We start from the raw sequence: 16,644 nt of genomic DNA, 5'->3' as shown, positions 1-16,644 counted from the left end.
AATTAAAAACCACTAACCATTTTTTATGCTGCACAGGTGTCAGCCGGTGCTGTCTGAATGTGTCCTGGCTGTACTGCCTAAGGGCGCAAATAAGCATCGACACACCAATATATTAAACAAGACAGACTTCGCACTGGTGGAGAAACCCACTACATGTGTGCCAATGGAAAGTGCCCAGGCACAAATGGGAAAGGCACCTACACACACGGCCACACAAATCTACACAAACAGAGACATAATCAAACTGACAGGCTCTCTCTCGCTCACTGCCTCACCCCTCCCTCCCTCCCTCTCTCCCTCACTCTCCCGCACCCACACACTTGCAGAGATGGAGATGGACAGGGGCTTGTGAGAGAGACGAGCGCGAAAGGAAACAGAGGGAGATCGCGGCTTATATGCCAGTGTCATTAAGTAACAATGCAAGGCAAACAAACGGCTGGGATGCGGACAAACGGAAAATAACCAAATAGACAGATTAATACATTTAAATTATTGCACTGGAGCATAATATAAGTCCACCTACCGATCCGAAGACGCTCTGGATCTTACCCTCAGAGTGCACAGGATACCGGTTTCTCATCCTGAGAAGTACTTAGTTGTAGGACCAGCTCTCTCTCTCAAGCGCTGCAGCCACAAAACATTTGGCACTGTGGAGGTAAGTTCATGATGTTCACTTCTTGATGTCCGGTCCTCTGTCAGTCTAAGTTTATATATCTTTCATCATCGTTGTCATGCTTTCCTAGTCTGTAAGTGGACTTATTTTAATCCATAACGCGTTGATTTACGCGTATTTGCTTCAAACTTTAAACGTTATTTACTAATATAACTGCATGTAGAATATTATAACTAACTCCAGCCGACGTCGTTACACAGAACAGCTATTCTGAACCTCTTCATGGTTATATAATTTTACGCCACCAGGAGTCTTGATAAAGTCAGTCACTCGTGTTTAAATACAGTATCTAAAGTATATTAAGATATTTTTCTTTGATTAGCTAATTGAGGGATGAAGTTGTTATCGTTATTGTACTTTTTGTTTGTGTAATATACAGTGACATCATTTTATCCTTTGCGCCCTCCTTACAAATAGGTTAATTAGGTGTGTCCATTTTTTTAGTTTATCAAATTATCTCTTTAAATGGGTGACTGTAAAATGCATAGTTTGGTTCGTTGGACAAAGTTTTAAAATGCCTAAACGGAACAATTGCAGCAAATATATGATAAGTCATGATATTTTTCTTTCATTCATTCACTTGTCCATCTTTCATGAGTGACAGGACGCGGATTTTCCGAACTGAAGTAATATAATTTAGTGTGCCGTACAGGAAATTTCTAGCGGATTTTAAAACGAAGCTCAAAAAAGAACACATGACATAAATAAGTGAAAGAGTAACGAAAAATATATGAAATTGGTTCAACTGAGACAAAACGATAAATCACCTATATCAACGCCAAAGATACAGTTCATTGTATAACGAAACTGATTCATTATCCCTACAACGCCTCTGCGATACATCAACGATTATAGGCCTACATTTAGCACAAGTAAACTGATTTTAAGAAGGTGAACAGATGATGGGCAGTACATTGTAGATAGAAAACGACTGCAAAAGCAATTAACCAGGCACATTTTTCATTAAATGCATTTTAGGCGTATTTTATCTAGAGCAGTGACGCTTAGGACTTTGAACGCTTGGCAATGCCTATTAATTGTTAGGGAGTGTTAAGCTATAATCAATACTTGGAGGAACTTAATGAAGAAGCGCTCACTGACTGTCCCATTGCTGCGCTATACCGCTCACACATTATTACGTCAGTAAAGCAATTGTTTAGGCAACGGTCTTGTTTTTTTAGTTTTTGTGATGCACATAATATAACATTGTGTATATATCTAACATGTAGGCCTATTGTAAAAAAGAAGGTACAACAGTAAAGAACACAAATAAGACACAGGAAAATAGCACGATTAGAGAATCCTTATATCATTACAGGAGAATGAATTCAGACGTCACATTCTGACATCATTTTCGCATGTAGGCTACATGTTTAAATTAACAGTTTGTTTTGACAGATTTGACCGGAAATTTAAACTGAAAAAGAAGGCAGATAAAGTTATGTGTAACTTTATGGGACTTTGCTGTCCATTTTGATCTTGAGGTTCGGTATGTCTTTTTAATAATTATAGTTTATGCTGTGCAGATACAGTACTCTGATATCCTTGTTTTGATTTTAATCAGATCAAGGGCGTAACTTTGGTCAGATCATTGAGGAGGTTGAGGTTGATTACTGGGGGGGCTTTATTAGCCAGTTTTGATTAATGGGGGGGGGGGGTTACAAATCCCCCATCCCCCCGTAATTTACGTCCATGAGTCAGATATGGCATTTATTATTGGACAATGACAATTAATTATGTAAAATATTAGACTCCATAATTAACAATAAATGATAACAATAATAATTTGTAACATATCCGTGTTGCTAGAACTAAAGGGCAAGAAATAGGCTTTACATTATGAGGCTTTACGTTTTTCATTTTTTGACTATAGTGAGTCTTTTTATTATTCTATCTCTAAGTAATGAGAGGCCAAAATCTCCTCTTTAAATAATAAGTGAGCTTGTAAGTTCAGCAGTAAAAGAGTCAAAAAAGATTAAACTGATGACAAGCCCTCTTAGTTGGCCGCCAGGGCAGGGCTAAGATGTCCGTTACTGAAGTTTGTCTCCTTAATTATGCTGGACAAGGCCTTACTTAACGTTCCCATTGAGTCACAGGGGAGTCGTTGATTTTCCTGCTTCTGTCGTTCAGACTTGAAGGCGGGGTCATCAGGCGCTTTAACTCGATTGGAAACGTTGCTCATCACACTGGTTCGCCAAAATACCGCAAGTGGGCTAATGGTGGAGCCACCCCACAGAGGTTTAAGGGAAGCACGCCGAAGTCGTCCGCTGATTGGAGTCAGTTTCCGGTCCCTTCTCCGATAAATACTGGAGGTGTCTCCAGTCGGGAGCAACTTCAATGCCCCATGAAGCCAAAGCAAACATGCGGTGGAGGACATGCGGCATGCAGCATGCGACATGCGGTGATGCAGTCGCTCACGTGGTCATGAACGGAAACAAGATCCATGTTCTGGGGGGAAATGGAGCTGAAAGATCCATGCAAAACCGGGGTTGAGGAATCACTAAGCCAGCTGGGCAACAAGTGTAAGGCGGGAGTGAAAAATGAGCTGCTAATTACGGGATTTCCTGTGCGCATCATTAAGCAGCAGTGCAAACGGTGTCATAAGCCACATGAAGAGAGATAATGACAGGAGCAGGATTAGAAGGAGAACCGGGTCACTATGTCACATCTCCCCATTTACGGATTATACACCTCACCCCTCCCTGGAAATTCACCAGCTCCGCGAATTGTACCCGTAGCCATAAAGAGGGCATCTTTCAATTCTGAGAAAAATAGATAATAATCTTGTTAAATACTGACAGCAGAGGTCATGGTTATAAATCTCGCAACTGATCAATAACAGGTCAGTGACATAATGAAGACCAAGTTAAAGTAAAGAAAGATTCCTGGAAAGATTCTGTGCCGTATGCAGAATTTCAGCACTGTGAACTGGACAGTTCCACCGTCTTTTTTTGCCAATCAGCAGACTAAATTTAAACCGCGCCACAATTGTACCTCCATATGTGATTTCTGGACCAACTCAATGGCCAAAAGTTCTTATTATTCTTATTTTAAATGGCATGCAGTCTCCATTGCTCTGGGCACTTCCTTGTGCTTTGGCTAAATGTAGGGAACCTCCCATGGTCTCCTGCGTAGGGACAGTGACATTGAAACGGTACCTGCCCAGGCCGGGTGGGTGGAGGGGGCGGGCGTGTGGGGGCAGGGATTAGGGTTGAGTGTAGCTCCTGCCAGGTTGCCTTTCAGGGACAGACTCGTCTGTTGAGGACCTTCTTAGAGCTACAAGGCTCCAAGGCTGCAGTCAAAACGTGCTGGACGTACTGAATGTGTTCATAAACACTGTTTTTCTGGCTCTGTGTATGCAAAGACTGATGGGTACACACAGTCAGAGCCTCACTTGATGCTTGTCCATCTCCAAAACGATCCCCCTTGCTACAATTTCTTTATTTTGCTTTTACTCAAAGCAACATAGGATTGAAAGTACAATTGTATGGTCAGACCGTCCCCGGAGCAATTGATGATTAAGGACCTTGTCCTAAGGGTCCAACAGCAAAATCACACTGTTGACTGTGGAATTTGAGCCAGTGAACGTCTGATCACCAACACAGCATCCTAACTCGCTGGGCTACACAGCGCCCCCTACAGCACAAGGGCGATGTCACACTCTACTGTAAATACCTCAAGGTTCTTTCTTTTTTTGTTGGCGGCAGCGAGGGGGGGGGCTGGGCACGCCCAAACTGCGAAGACCCTCCACACGTACGGGCACAGCAAATGTTTGCCACCTTCTCCTGTCCCTCACTCTGTCAGTTTAGGGTCACCAAGCACGGTGACGTGACTGACGTGACGTGTCAGAGATGAGTCAGCGTTATCAAATACTCGAGAATGTGTACAAAATCGCAAAAGTCTGAAAAGTGAATAATAAATGAGCTATGTTATATATTATTATTATTATTATTATTATTATTATTTAGCAGCATTATAATTATGTGTGATTTATTCATTCTTTAAAAAGTTTGCGGTTTATTCATTCTGAAGTTTACCATTTTCCAGGATTATCTTGTTAAAAATAAAGAAATCGCCATTCACAGTAACTACCCAAGGCACAGGCTATTAAATGTCATTGTACTGTATGCTACAGCAGCTGAACTATCTCTTCCCGTTAATTTAATTTCAGTTAGAAATTTGACTAGTATTTCTGTCAGAAATGCCCATCCCTAATTGAGATCCACCTTTTGTGTCGTGTCTGTGATTACAGATCGGGACGCTGTTGGTGTGCCCTTAGGAAACGGACATATTTGCTTGTTAAATACAGTCTTCTTTAACAAATGATAAACACAGCATTCCACATTGTCATGCCTTTCTTGAATAAATGGGTTAAACATTCATTTACATTTACATTTATGGCATTTGGCGGACGCCCTTAGCCAGAGTGACTTACATAAAGTGCTTAGGAGTCTCACCAGTGAATACATTCTGATACTGGTTCAATAGAAACCAGCATTTAAATATTCAAAGACATGCATGGAAAAAGTATGCAAACCCCTATATTTATTGTAATTTTAGTTATCAGCAATAAACTCAAACACTTTCGGTAGCTGCTGATCAGACCCTGGGCAATATAGTTAGACGGTATTCTGGCCTATTCCTCTGTATATGGTTGCTTAGTTAAAGTATGTTTTTGAAGTGTCTTCCTTGAATGGCCTGCTTCACACAACACCAGGGAACTTCACCATGATTGAGGTCAGGCCATTATAAAATGTGAAGTTGATCTGGTGTCACACCATTGCACTCCCTCCGCCATGCTTTGGCTGTTGACTGATCTGTCCGCAAAGCATTGTCCTGCATGGCAGCGCTGTGGAACATCTGGGTGGTCTTCATCAAGCACCACCATTATATTTCTCCTCCGTCATAACCTCCCATGATCAACATGATCTTCTTCAGTTTTTTTTTATGATAGACCGATGGACACAGAATTGAGACATGCCTGCAGGTCCTTGTTTTCTTCGGGTTTTTCGTTATTTTTTTGAGGATTCTACGGCATGCCCTCGCATTGATATATGTAGCATCCCCACTCCTAGGGAGAGTAACCGTGGCGTTTTTGTCCAATCCCCCTGACTGTGGACTTAATGGAAGGCAGCGGTCATTAAAAAGCCCTTTCCAATCATAGGACCTTCTGTAACATTTCTTCTGAGGTCCTGTGAAATCTCTTTTGGTCAGGCCATATTACACTGCTGCAAAGGGCAGATAATCCAAAATTGTATGTTTTTCTTATATAACCGTGCAGGTCAAAAGCGAACCTGAATTTACTGGAATATCTGACTCCAATTACTCTCCCTCCTACCGGGAAGTGTTCAATAGGTTCACATAGTTTTTCTACTTTTGTTCAATGTTTTGGAAATGTAAAACGTTATATATGATTTTTATGAAGACTGTCTTGTTATGACTTAGATGAAGATCAGATCAACTTTTAGGAATCATTCACACAGAAATCTACTGTAGATAATTCTAAGTGGTTCATAATGTTTTCAGCGCCACAGTACACCTGAGTGCATGCGCTCACTCATATATGTGAACCGGTACAATTTTAGGTTTGGATAAAAGTCTTCCACTGAGAAGCTAAATAGTGACAGCAGGGTGGGAAATCCAACAGTATTTGGCATCTGAGTTTTCCATAATCCGCAAACCTCATACAGGAGTTATAATCACTGCACAGCGTTGGATGTGGTGCCGACAGGATCCAGAGGCATTGGGTGAGCTTTGACCTTGATTCTGTCAAGCAAAATCTTATACAGTAGCATCTCCTGTAAAATTTAGACAGCTATTACACCTGTGTTATTTTTCCAAAGTGATGGTTCACTGCAAGTCTGCAGCGAATCCGTGAGTCATGAGTCTCGTCACCGCAGTAGCTGTCAGCGTGCAGTGCACTGTAAATTTGAATCATCAACTTTTCAAATGTTGAAAGGAACAGTTAGTGACAAAAAGAAAATGCAGTGTGGGAAGGAGGAGCTAAAATGAAGGGAAGGATTTTAAAAAAAAATAACGCTAAACGCCTGACAACATTTGAAGACAAAAAAATCAGGCGGAAAATACGGAATAGAAAATCGGATCAAAGCTGCAGTTTATCGGAGCTAAGTCACATTCCGACGCCTTGATCTCCCACAAATTCAGGCAGAGAAGATCAGAGGAAAAACCCAAAGCCTCAAAAGTGATTCAGCACGTCCCTGCCAGCATGGTGAATCAGTCCTGCACTCTCTGACTCACTCGCTTTAGTGCTCTTACTCCCCTCCATCGTGTCTCTCCTCTCCTCTCCATCCCTCTATTTCTAGTGCACTAAATCGTTGGAACTTGACATATTTAACCACTCTGTTAAAGAGCAAAGTTCCCATGGAAACGGCTAAACACCGTTATCATAATTTAATTACAGATGGATAGCTTCGCCGGCTATGCGTTACAATGCTTTTTGATGGAGCATTTTGATATGCTAGCTCAGACTTGGTTCCATTACCTAGTCATTGGGAAAAATAGAGATTTTTAAACCTACAGAAGGTGGGATTAGCATGAGCTATTAATCGCCAACTGCTTTAAGCCACGTGGGACTAACCAATAATCAATTTTTAGTGAAACTTAAATCCTGCCATCCAGAAGTTTGAAAAGCTCGTACTCTCAGTATTGTCCCTTGACTTTAACGTTGTGCCTGACAGTATGAGGAGCACGTGTACTTCTGCCAGCAGAAAGAAACCGGTACTGAAGCTCACTGAAGACAAAAGGAATCTTAGAATAGGATGCTTTGTATGGAAATTGGGTTCAATACCCAATTGAGGTCGTCATTCATACTGCAATTGCTACCTGAGCTGGTGAGTGGACAGAGAAAACTAGGGACAGAGAGTGCTCTTGTTAAACATGTCATATTCAGCACATATACCTATACCTCTTGGGCCCACAAATGTTATAGAGAAGTACTTAGTATATGGCTGAAATGTAGCCAGTGAAGTATCACCAAGTGTCAGGTAACCTTGTAATTTACCGCGCATTTCCACTGAATCAATAGAATGTGATCCTTCCCGGGTGATATGACCATGATGCACTGGGGCAGCTCAGCGGGCTGAGTCTCTGTTCCCGTGATCAGAAGATAGCTGGCTTGAGCCCCGGCCTCAGCAGAACAGTCATATGACTGTGGGCCTTTGAGAAGGCCCTTAACCCCCAGCTCCGGGGGGCGCTGCACATTGGCTGACCCTGTGCTGTGACCCCCCCAAGCTATGGAGAGCAAGATGGGGTAGGCGAAGAGAAGCGCTCCAGTGTACCTGTACTTGTGCAAGTGGCAAATAAAGCATTTATCATCAAACAACTATGAAGAGTGAATGAACAGTTCTGATCAGAACATAAAACTGGGGGAAGGTGATATCTCCCACACTCCCTGTCATTCATTCTGCTGGATCATCATCAACACGAGCTTCAGAAATGTGCATATGAGCCAGTTAGTTGTTATGTGGATTTACCATGCCAGTACGAACATAATTACAGTGCCAAACACCTTCCACATGAGGCCAGTTTACCAGTAGCAGCATCAGCTGGCTCATACGAGTTTTACTTACACAAAAATGTTCTGAGGGCAGAAGGAAAAATGATTGGTTCAGAGAGATAACCAATCAGATTGTAGAAGAATCGGGTCCAAGCAACAAGATGCCTTGGTCCCGCCTCCTTTAGTTGCTTGGACCCACCTCTACAATCTCATTGATTATATCTCTGAACCAAAAACTCCACGAGCTGTGTGTTGCTACCTAAAGTCCTGTCTCCGATGATGGATTGCTGGTTAGTTTGAGAATGGCATCTTCTTTTTTCCTGTTCACCTTTTCAGTTAATCCGTATCAGTTAATTCTCTAATGCACTGAGTAAAGCCATTTGGATTGAATCACGGGACTGTTAGAAATCAATATCCAATCCACCTCTGACATGTATCTTCTCAATGGCCACAACTCTGACCATTTTTCTCTAAGGAAATGTTATCAGCCAATGTCAAGCACACATAGTTTGCTTTCTTCCACTCTTCACTTGGTTGTTGTTCCAGGACAGACCTTGACAACTTAGAGAACATTATTTACCGGTATGTTATTTCCTAACACTGTCGAGCATCGAGTGGCAAACACTACATGATCACATTTACATGATGTTGGGCTTTTTCCATCTGTGGATCCATCCAATTAATCCATCCATCTTTCAGTAGCCACCTAGTACAGGGTTGTGGAGAACCTGGAGTTCATCCCAGGTTTGCGGTTTGGGTCTATGCTCAACAGCGAGCACGGTAGTGTGTCTGTAATAGCCGGTGTTCCACAGGGGGCATCCAGCAATTTGTGTATCAGCCCACGAGACAAGAATCAGGGCTGAGGAATGATAACACAACAAGACTAACGTTTCTAAATAATCCCTATGATCTTACTTTGATTTCGATTTGACTGAGACATTATGGACTCCTGCAGTGGGGCATCACTATGGCGATGGTAGTAATGGTGGGCTGTGGAAGGGAAGTTCAAATTGCACATTATACAGCACATTGTACATGCAATTTGAGTAATGGGGGGGGGGGGGCTCTGCTCCAGTAAAGGTTTATGTGTAGCAATGGCCCTTCGGGGAACCTAACCTAACCTAACATAGAAATGACACCTTGATATGACTTGATGCCCTAATCGTGGCCAGTGGAGTCGCCTGACCATGACCGCCATGACATCAGGCCGACACTGTTCCCCAGGACTAGACAATAGGTTATAAATACTGGGGAAAAGACCCTGGCAAATGGGCAAAAGAATATGTGAAGTGACAGAGAGACAGAGCGGTATGCATCACAGCAGACCAAGCACGCAGTAATCAGAGAAGACTTAGTAATTGGCTGGGGAGATAATTTAACAGGCCATTCTGGTTGTTCCTGTCCTGACTCCCTTTGAATGACACAGGAAGCTGGTAGACAAGCTGAGGGTTGGGGTCATATACGATGAGGGGGGGGGAGTGGCCGTGATATAAAAAGTATGTTACAGTGGTGTGTCTCTATCCTTGACTAAGGCTGTACCTCTGTTCCCACCGCTGGTGAGTATCATTTGTCCTGAGTAAGTTTTGCATGTCCTATATTTGAAAGGAGGATGGAAGTTGCCTGAGAGGTGAAGCCCATCAGAAGCCAGGAAGGATAGAAAACCTGCTGCACAGGAGCTGGTGGCCCAAACCAAGCGTTTTATTTGGATGAAGATTAAATTTGCAGGTCTCCTTGAATAAACTGTCCTAATAAGCGACTACAGTCGACTACAATAAATCGAAAGGTCTGAACAAATAAATTGCTAGACTGATAAAACAGTGTGGCCTTATATTAAAGTCTCGGGGGGGGGGGGGGGGGGGTCGAGAAAAGAGCCACGTGACACAGGGAATTGGCAAGAACTGGTTTATATCCAAAATTCATTTTTTTCGGGGTTAGATGGGAAAGGGGTGGAGTTGGGTTAAGCTATCTTCAGTTTGTCTGACGCACACACACAAGATATAGGCTACACACTGTTAGTCACGCTCTGAATGAAAAGGAGTACCTTACTACAGACACCGTTGCACTAACGATCACGCTCAACAAGAAGTGAGAATCACAACATTACTCAAAGGAGAGTCATCCTCTGGCCCCCGACACCCCCGGGCCCCGGGCGGTTCCAGCTGCTGCAGTGACGCGGGAAAGTTTAAGCACAATCAGCCCAAGAAATTATAGCATAAAGATTTCGAAAATGAAGCAATCGGTGCTCTGATCCCACATGATGAGGAATCTCAACTGTAATGTGGGGTCACCAAATGTTTCGCTTCATAACAGAAAAATCCTTCCTATACCTCCGTGGGCATTACAAGACGAAAACCAGCATTTACCAGTCTTCTGCCAGGAATTCACAATGTATCCTTAGATTGATAATGTAAGAAATTGCACAGGAATTAGAATATAATGGTCATGCGTGGGATTTATGTAAAACTTGTGCAAAATTACATAAACATTCTAGAGACAGTTTCTTTCAGAATGTGACAACTGCAAACTGTTATTATGTGGAAAACATGGTTGCAACTATTTAGAATTAGTAACGCAGAACAAAAATACCTGGTTAATGATGCTATCTAATGTGCATAGGCTTGAACAGAGAGCGTCTTTTCTTTTAGTAATCACTGAGGAACTATAGTATTATATGTTGACAACATATCTCTGAGGGATAAGAGTGCTCCTCGGAACACAGGTGACAATGTATCTTGAAACTTGATTAATTTCCGTAGTTTGACGCCGGCCTGCAGTCGCTCCATTGGCCTGCTTTGGTCTCCTAAGCCCCCCGTAGCAGGTACCACTACATCAGAAATAGTGATCTAGAAAGTTAATGGCTTGTTGTCTGCTGCTTTAGTTGAAAGCGCTCTCTTCCGCCGGCGTTTTTTTCTTTCCACTACAGGCTGCCGGTGCCACGGAGCAGCGAAGCCGCTAATGAAGCGAGAGAGAGAGGGCAGCCGTTCATCCAGAGGTCACGCTAATGGACCGCGGGCTGGCGACTCAAGCGTGCTGCTGGCTGAGTGCACACAGGCGGATGTAGACGCCAGAGTTCATAATGGGAACCTGGAAACTCTGTCGCAGTACAGCACACAAAGGTGACAAAAAAACAATCAACGGAGCTTTGTTGAGAGACATATTCCGGTGCACTGCATTAACTTATGAATTAAAACTAGTTCTGAAACAACGTCAGGTGTTTAACGGAACACGCAGAACAATCAGCTTAGGCGAAATAACTTAAAATACAGAAAAGGTGAAACATCGCTAATGCTTTGCGTAATGCTGTATTTGGAATAATTTCTATTTTGATATATGCACAGAAAATGGAGCTTATTTGCCTTAAAACACAGGTTGCTAACCTTGGATCTGAGGGCCATTGTGTGCACTGGGTTTGTGACTTAGATCGGAAGTCTGAATCACAACATTTCCCAACTGATTTTTCCAAGGAATGCTTGTACTGCGAAGACATTTCTTCTATGCTCTAAAATTATTGTAAGTGTAGTTCCTGGAAGTCGGAAATCTAATGATGGTAAATTTGGCATCTTATTGTTTGATAATCAGTTTATGATAGCTGTGATGGACGGGCATCCAGTCCAGGGTGCCCCACCCGTACGTACCCTCCTGTCCATAGAAGAATGAAGAGATTTTATAATCAGTGACACATCAGCAGTGATTTCTTACTAATAATAGGTACTTTTACCTTGATCGACATTACAGTGTTATGTATGCGTGAATCTCCAAGCCGTTATCGCTCTCAGTAATCAGCACATCGTCACTGGGCACGCGGACAGACTGCGGACTGTCTATTTCTTTGGCGATGCGGTCTTGTTCGCGGTGCGACACGACCGTGCTCGGTTGAGAAAGCTGGCGTCTGTTTTGTCCATCACTCACCTCACGCTGCCCAAGCACTTTAACTGGCAGGGCTGCCTGCATTCTTAATTAGGCACTGTATGAGTACATAACGTACATCTTGTCATTATAAAGGAAAAATCCACTGATTCATCCATTTTTATCGCCAGTTATCCTGATCAGGGTCATGGGGATAAAAGAAAATATATTTTAATAACGTGTTTGAAAAGCAATTAAATTATTGTATCCTATCAAAATTAATTTGGCTATATAAGGAAGCGGTTAAATTAAAAAGCAGGGAAGTGCAGCTCCTGTCTTGGTTTGTCTTGATAGTTCGTTTCAGCAATGAATACAGAGGTAAGTGTATAATACAATGTGCCGAACAATGTCTAGAATCCCATCCAGGGTGGACCCCAGCCATGTGGCCTGTGCTGTCTGGGATCAGCTCCAGGCCCTCCCACAACCCTGACCATGATAACGAATCTGAATTTGCTTTTATTCAGCACAATCCCAGTGATTTTTAAATGTTTTGTATCTATCATATGTAACACGCACAAGGCTGGTACACATTGCATTCAATGCATAATGAACCTGGAATCCCAGAAATCCGGGAATGTGTTGTACGCAGATGGATTTGACCTGTAATGCACACATAGTAAATTCATAACATGAAAGTCACAGTTACACAATGCTAATAAATATTAGCACCGTCATGCTAATTTTCTGTACTGCATTGGACCCTGTGCCACAGGTGAATTTACCAAAAGCAGCGGTAATAAAAGGTCTTAAAGATTCATCCATTCATCCATTTTATTTAAAAAATATCTGGAAAACAACACAATGATATAATGAGGCACTCCTCGAGCACACTGTGTCACTGTAACATAACGGTTTAATCTTGTTTGGTTGCCAAAGAATTCTACATTTAAAAGGTAACCTATAACTGAAATGTAACTGAAAGAAAACGCTTTTGAAATAGTTTTTAAAAACCTAAAAATAAGAACCCAAAAAAATGAAGACAAAACCATTAAATACAGACAGTAAAAGACCTTTGCTGTGTAGAGAATATGAAAGATGATATTAAACGGAAATAATTCCAGCCTTTGTGCCATTCTGATCAATGTCAGAACTTCTATAATTAAGTTAGTATCACTGTGGACTGCCCGCTAGTCAATTTAAAAGCCATTAAAAGTTGTTTAGAATTATAATATGCTGATGTTTTCAGGCAGATCCGACACTTTGGGAGCCATAAATTCCATTGAAAGAACAATTAAATCACAGGCATTCTACCAGACAGGAGAGGGGACATTAAGGACCCCAAATTCAGGTCATCTTATTATCACATTCAACTGCACAGCAATCATAACTGTACAGAATTAAAAAATAATTGGTTTTCTTGATGTTTTAGCAGCAGCGCTGTACAAAGTATGTTTTTTTTTGTTTGCCTTGATGTTTAGATCCATGTTGAATTCATACTGATCAACGACTCGACTATCAAATTTAGCCATGAATTCTGATATTATGAGACTGGAGGAAACTCTTTAGCTGACAGTAATAATAAACACCAAAATATATTTATTTGAACACAATCAACTGAAAAATGAATATTAACATGTTTACAGATGTATCAGAAAGGACCGAAACTGACCTAAGTTCTCCATCTTCCCTTATTGTGTGTAGAAATGACACGAAACATCTCCCTGGACTCGATGTCACGGGCCACCATGCCGGTCCTCAATCTTTCTGAGTAGATCACTGCCACTACCCACCCCCCTCCCCACACCCCCATACAAGCTGGCCAGCCCAACATCCCCCAGCACGTCCAATCACGTTCCCAGCACCGGACAGCCCTGCCCCAGTTACCCTCTGCAAGCCGTGAGCTTCATGGGAACAGTGCGGGTAAACAGGTGAGGAGACGCTCTGCTCGCTTCCGGAGCTGCTACCCGCAGCCGGGAAGTGTGTCTTTTGAAAGCCAACATCTTGTCACATACCTAGACTCAGACAAGGACACATGCACATTTGACAGTTCAGCAGTCATAGGGGTGCTAATGAGGGACAAACAATGCAGCAGTCACCATAGGTAACAATTTGAATGCGTGATAAAATACTAATATTATTATGTTCCTGGTGGGGCGACATCCTGACACTCTCTAATGTCCAGTATAATCTGTAACATGACAATGACACATAAACACACACACCCACAGGTTATGCATTGTTTTCCTGTGGAGAAAGTTGGTCAAAAGAATCCCATAAGCACAACTGGGGGAAGGTAAAACTGGAAAAGAAAAACAATCAAAATAAATGTTGCTACATAGTTCAAAATCCCCACAGCGATGTACCGGAAAAGAGGTTTGGAGATGGATGGATGGATGGAGAGTTCTAATTAGTCCTCAATTCATTGTAGAGAGTTTTGAATAGTCTTTCTGTAGGAGTATCTGACATTCACCTGTCATGACAGGTACAGCACCGTGTCACCTGACGAGGAAGGCGACAGCTCCCTGAGCCGACAGCAGCACCCCCTGAGCATGGAGCCCTCGGGGGGAGGAGGACGGGGAGGGCGGCTTGGAGGGGCCGCAGGAGCTCTGGCGGTGCAAGAGAGCGACAGCAGCTACAACGGGCGCAAGATCAGCACCATGGGCTCGGGGCGCCTACGGAGCCGGTTTGTGAAGAAGAACGGGCAGTGTAACGTGGTCTTCAACAACATGGAGGACAAACCCCGCCGCTATCTAGCAGACATCTTCACCACATGTGTCGACATCCGCTGGAGGTACATGCTGATGATCTTCACCGCAACTTTTCTGATCTCCTGGCTGCTCTTTGGTCTGATCTTCTGGGGGGTAGCCTTAGCCCACGGGGACTTTGACCCGCACCCAGGCTCCTTCTCACCAGGAGGAGCTGGCAGCAGGTCTGGAGGTGGTTCAGGACAACCGTGGAAGCCGTGCATACTTCACGTGAACAATTTCCTGGGGGCCTTCCTGTTCTCCATCGAGACACAGACCACCATTGGATACGGGTTCCGCTGCGTGACTGAGGAGTGTCCTGCTGCCGTGGCAACCGTGGTGGTCCAGTCAATCGTGGGCTGCATCATCGACTCGTTCATGATCGGCACCATCATGGCTAAGATGGTGCGGCCCAAGAAGAGGGCCCAGACGCTGCTGTTCTCTCACAATGCTGTCGTTGCTCTCAGGGATGGAAAACTGTGTCTAATGTGGCGTTTGGGCAACCTGAGGAAGAGTCACATCGTGGAGGCCCATGTGAGGGCCCAGCTCATCAGACCCTATGTCACAGCAGAAGGGGAATATATCCCTCTGGAGCAAACAGACATCAACGTGGGCTATGATGAGGGTCTGGATAGACTCTTCTTGGTGGCTCCACTGGTCATCGTCCACGAAATTGATGAACAGAGTCCATTATATAACATGAGCAGAGCTGATCTGGAGAAAGAGGACTTTGAGATTGTGGTGATTCTGGAGGGAATGGTGGAGGCCACAGCTATGACTACCCAAGCACGGAGCTCATACCTGGCCCGGGAGATTCTCTGGGGCCACAGGTTTGAGCCGGTGGTGTTCGAGAAGCAAGACCGCTACCAGGTAGACTATTCTCGCTTCCACACGACCTACAAGGTCCCCTCCACACCCAACTGCAGCGCCAGGAAACTCAACGAGATGGTCAGCAGGTCATCTTCCGCAACCTCCCGCTCCATGTCACCTGCGAGCCCCAAGACCTCCCATCGCCTCATGCCCCCTCACTCCCCCAGCGCCTTCTGTTATGAGAACGAGGTCGCTTTGCACTGCGGGGAGGAAGAAGACGAAGCGGATGGGCTCAGGGAGCGAGATGGAGGAGAAGGGGAGGAGCGGACAGTCCCTGTAGATTTCCAGGAGAGGTACCAAGAACAACCAAGCGAAATGTTGTGCGTCATGGACATGGAGAATCAAATAGGATTTAAGATGCTGCCTCTTGACCCACTGAGCTTCAGGAGGGAGTCTGAAATCTGAGAAGAGGAGATAATGAAAGCTTCTGCCCAGTTCTCTATTAGACCAACACAAGATGTTGTGTGGAGCTTAAGTGCTCATCTCTTGTCTAATATCTAGAGTCCAATTATTCATTCATAGCCATTTTTTATTGCCTATTTCCCCTCTCAGTTTTCCCCTCTCTCACTGTTAACCCTTCATTAGTTCTCTCTCTCCACCCCCTCCATTGCCGCAAAGGGAGGCCCAGGAAATGTAAAGCCCTGCCCCCTTCCTTCATCTTGAATTCCATCTTAATCTCAGGGGAGGGGGTGTCTCAGAAGGTGCTGCGTGTTGATTGGTCCAGATGGACCTGAATCATGTTCAGCGTGGCATCATAACCTACGAGGAACTTGTGGAGGCTGCTAAGAAGTCCTCCAAATAATACATTTCCAGGTTCTTTCACTGGTCAAACTATCCCATTTGATTGATGGCCTTAAGATAATGAAAATAGATTATATCCTTTATTTGCCATTTGCACAAGTATGAGAACAAGCACACTGGAATGCTTCTCTTGACCTACCCCAGCTTGCTCTCCATGGGGGTCAGAGCACAAGGTCAGCCAGTGTGCAGCAGTC

The 16,644-nt window shown here is 43.7% G+C and overlaps 1 protein-coding gene across 3 annotated transcripts; it reads left to right on the top strand.

The window, feature by feature from the left end:
- The first annotated feature begins 319 nt into the window (after window positions 1-319).
- On the top strand, window positions 320-16,632 carry LOC111845254 (ATP-sensitive inward rectifier potassium channel 12-like). 3 transcript variants are annotated; one of them, XM_023814556.2, is made up of 4 exons: window positions 320-655; window positions 11,113-11,305; window positions 13,737-13,963; window positions 14,518-16,632. In XM_023814556.2, exons 3-4 carry the CDS (start codon window positions 13,941-13,943, stop codon window positions 16,052-16,054), a joined length of 1,560 nt encoding a protein of 519 aa, XP_023670324.2. In that variant the 5' UTR covers window positions 320-655; window positions 11,113-11,305; window positions 13,737-13,940; the 3' UTR covers window positions 16,055-16,632. The 3 variants fall into 3 exon arrangements, with proteins under 3 accessions (XP_023670324.2, XP_023670325.2, XP_072568128.1); XM_023814557.2 differs by lacking the exon at window positions 11,113-11,305; XM_072712027.1 differs by lacking the exons at window positions 320-655; window positions 11,113-11,305 and having other exon boundaries at window positions 13,108-13,963.
- Window positions 16,633-16,644: the final 12 nt, after the last annotated feature.

The sequence above is a fragment of the Paramormyrops kingsleyae genome, chromosome 5 (genome assembly GCF_048594095.1).
Source record: "Paramormyrops kingsleyae isolate MSU_618 chromosome 5, PKINGS_0.4, whole genome shotgun sequence".
Taxonomy (NCBI): Eukaryota; Metazoa; Chordata; class Actinopteri; order Osteoglossiformes; family Mormyridae; genus Paramormyrops; species Paramormyrops kingsleyae.
This window is presented reverse-complemented; position numbering and strand designations above follow the sequence as displayed.

What these genes read in the sequence shown, in the direction of transcription:
- LOC111845254 (XM_023814557.2), top strand. Translation starts at nt 13,941, where the DNA reads ATGGGAACAGTGCGGGTAAACAG. An exon ending in GGAACAGTGCGGGTAAACAG is followed by an intron (nt 13,964 to 14,517) that starts GTGAGGAGACGC and finishes CTGTCATGACAG; the next exon opens with GTACAGCACCGTGTCACCTG.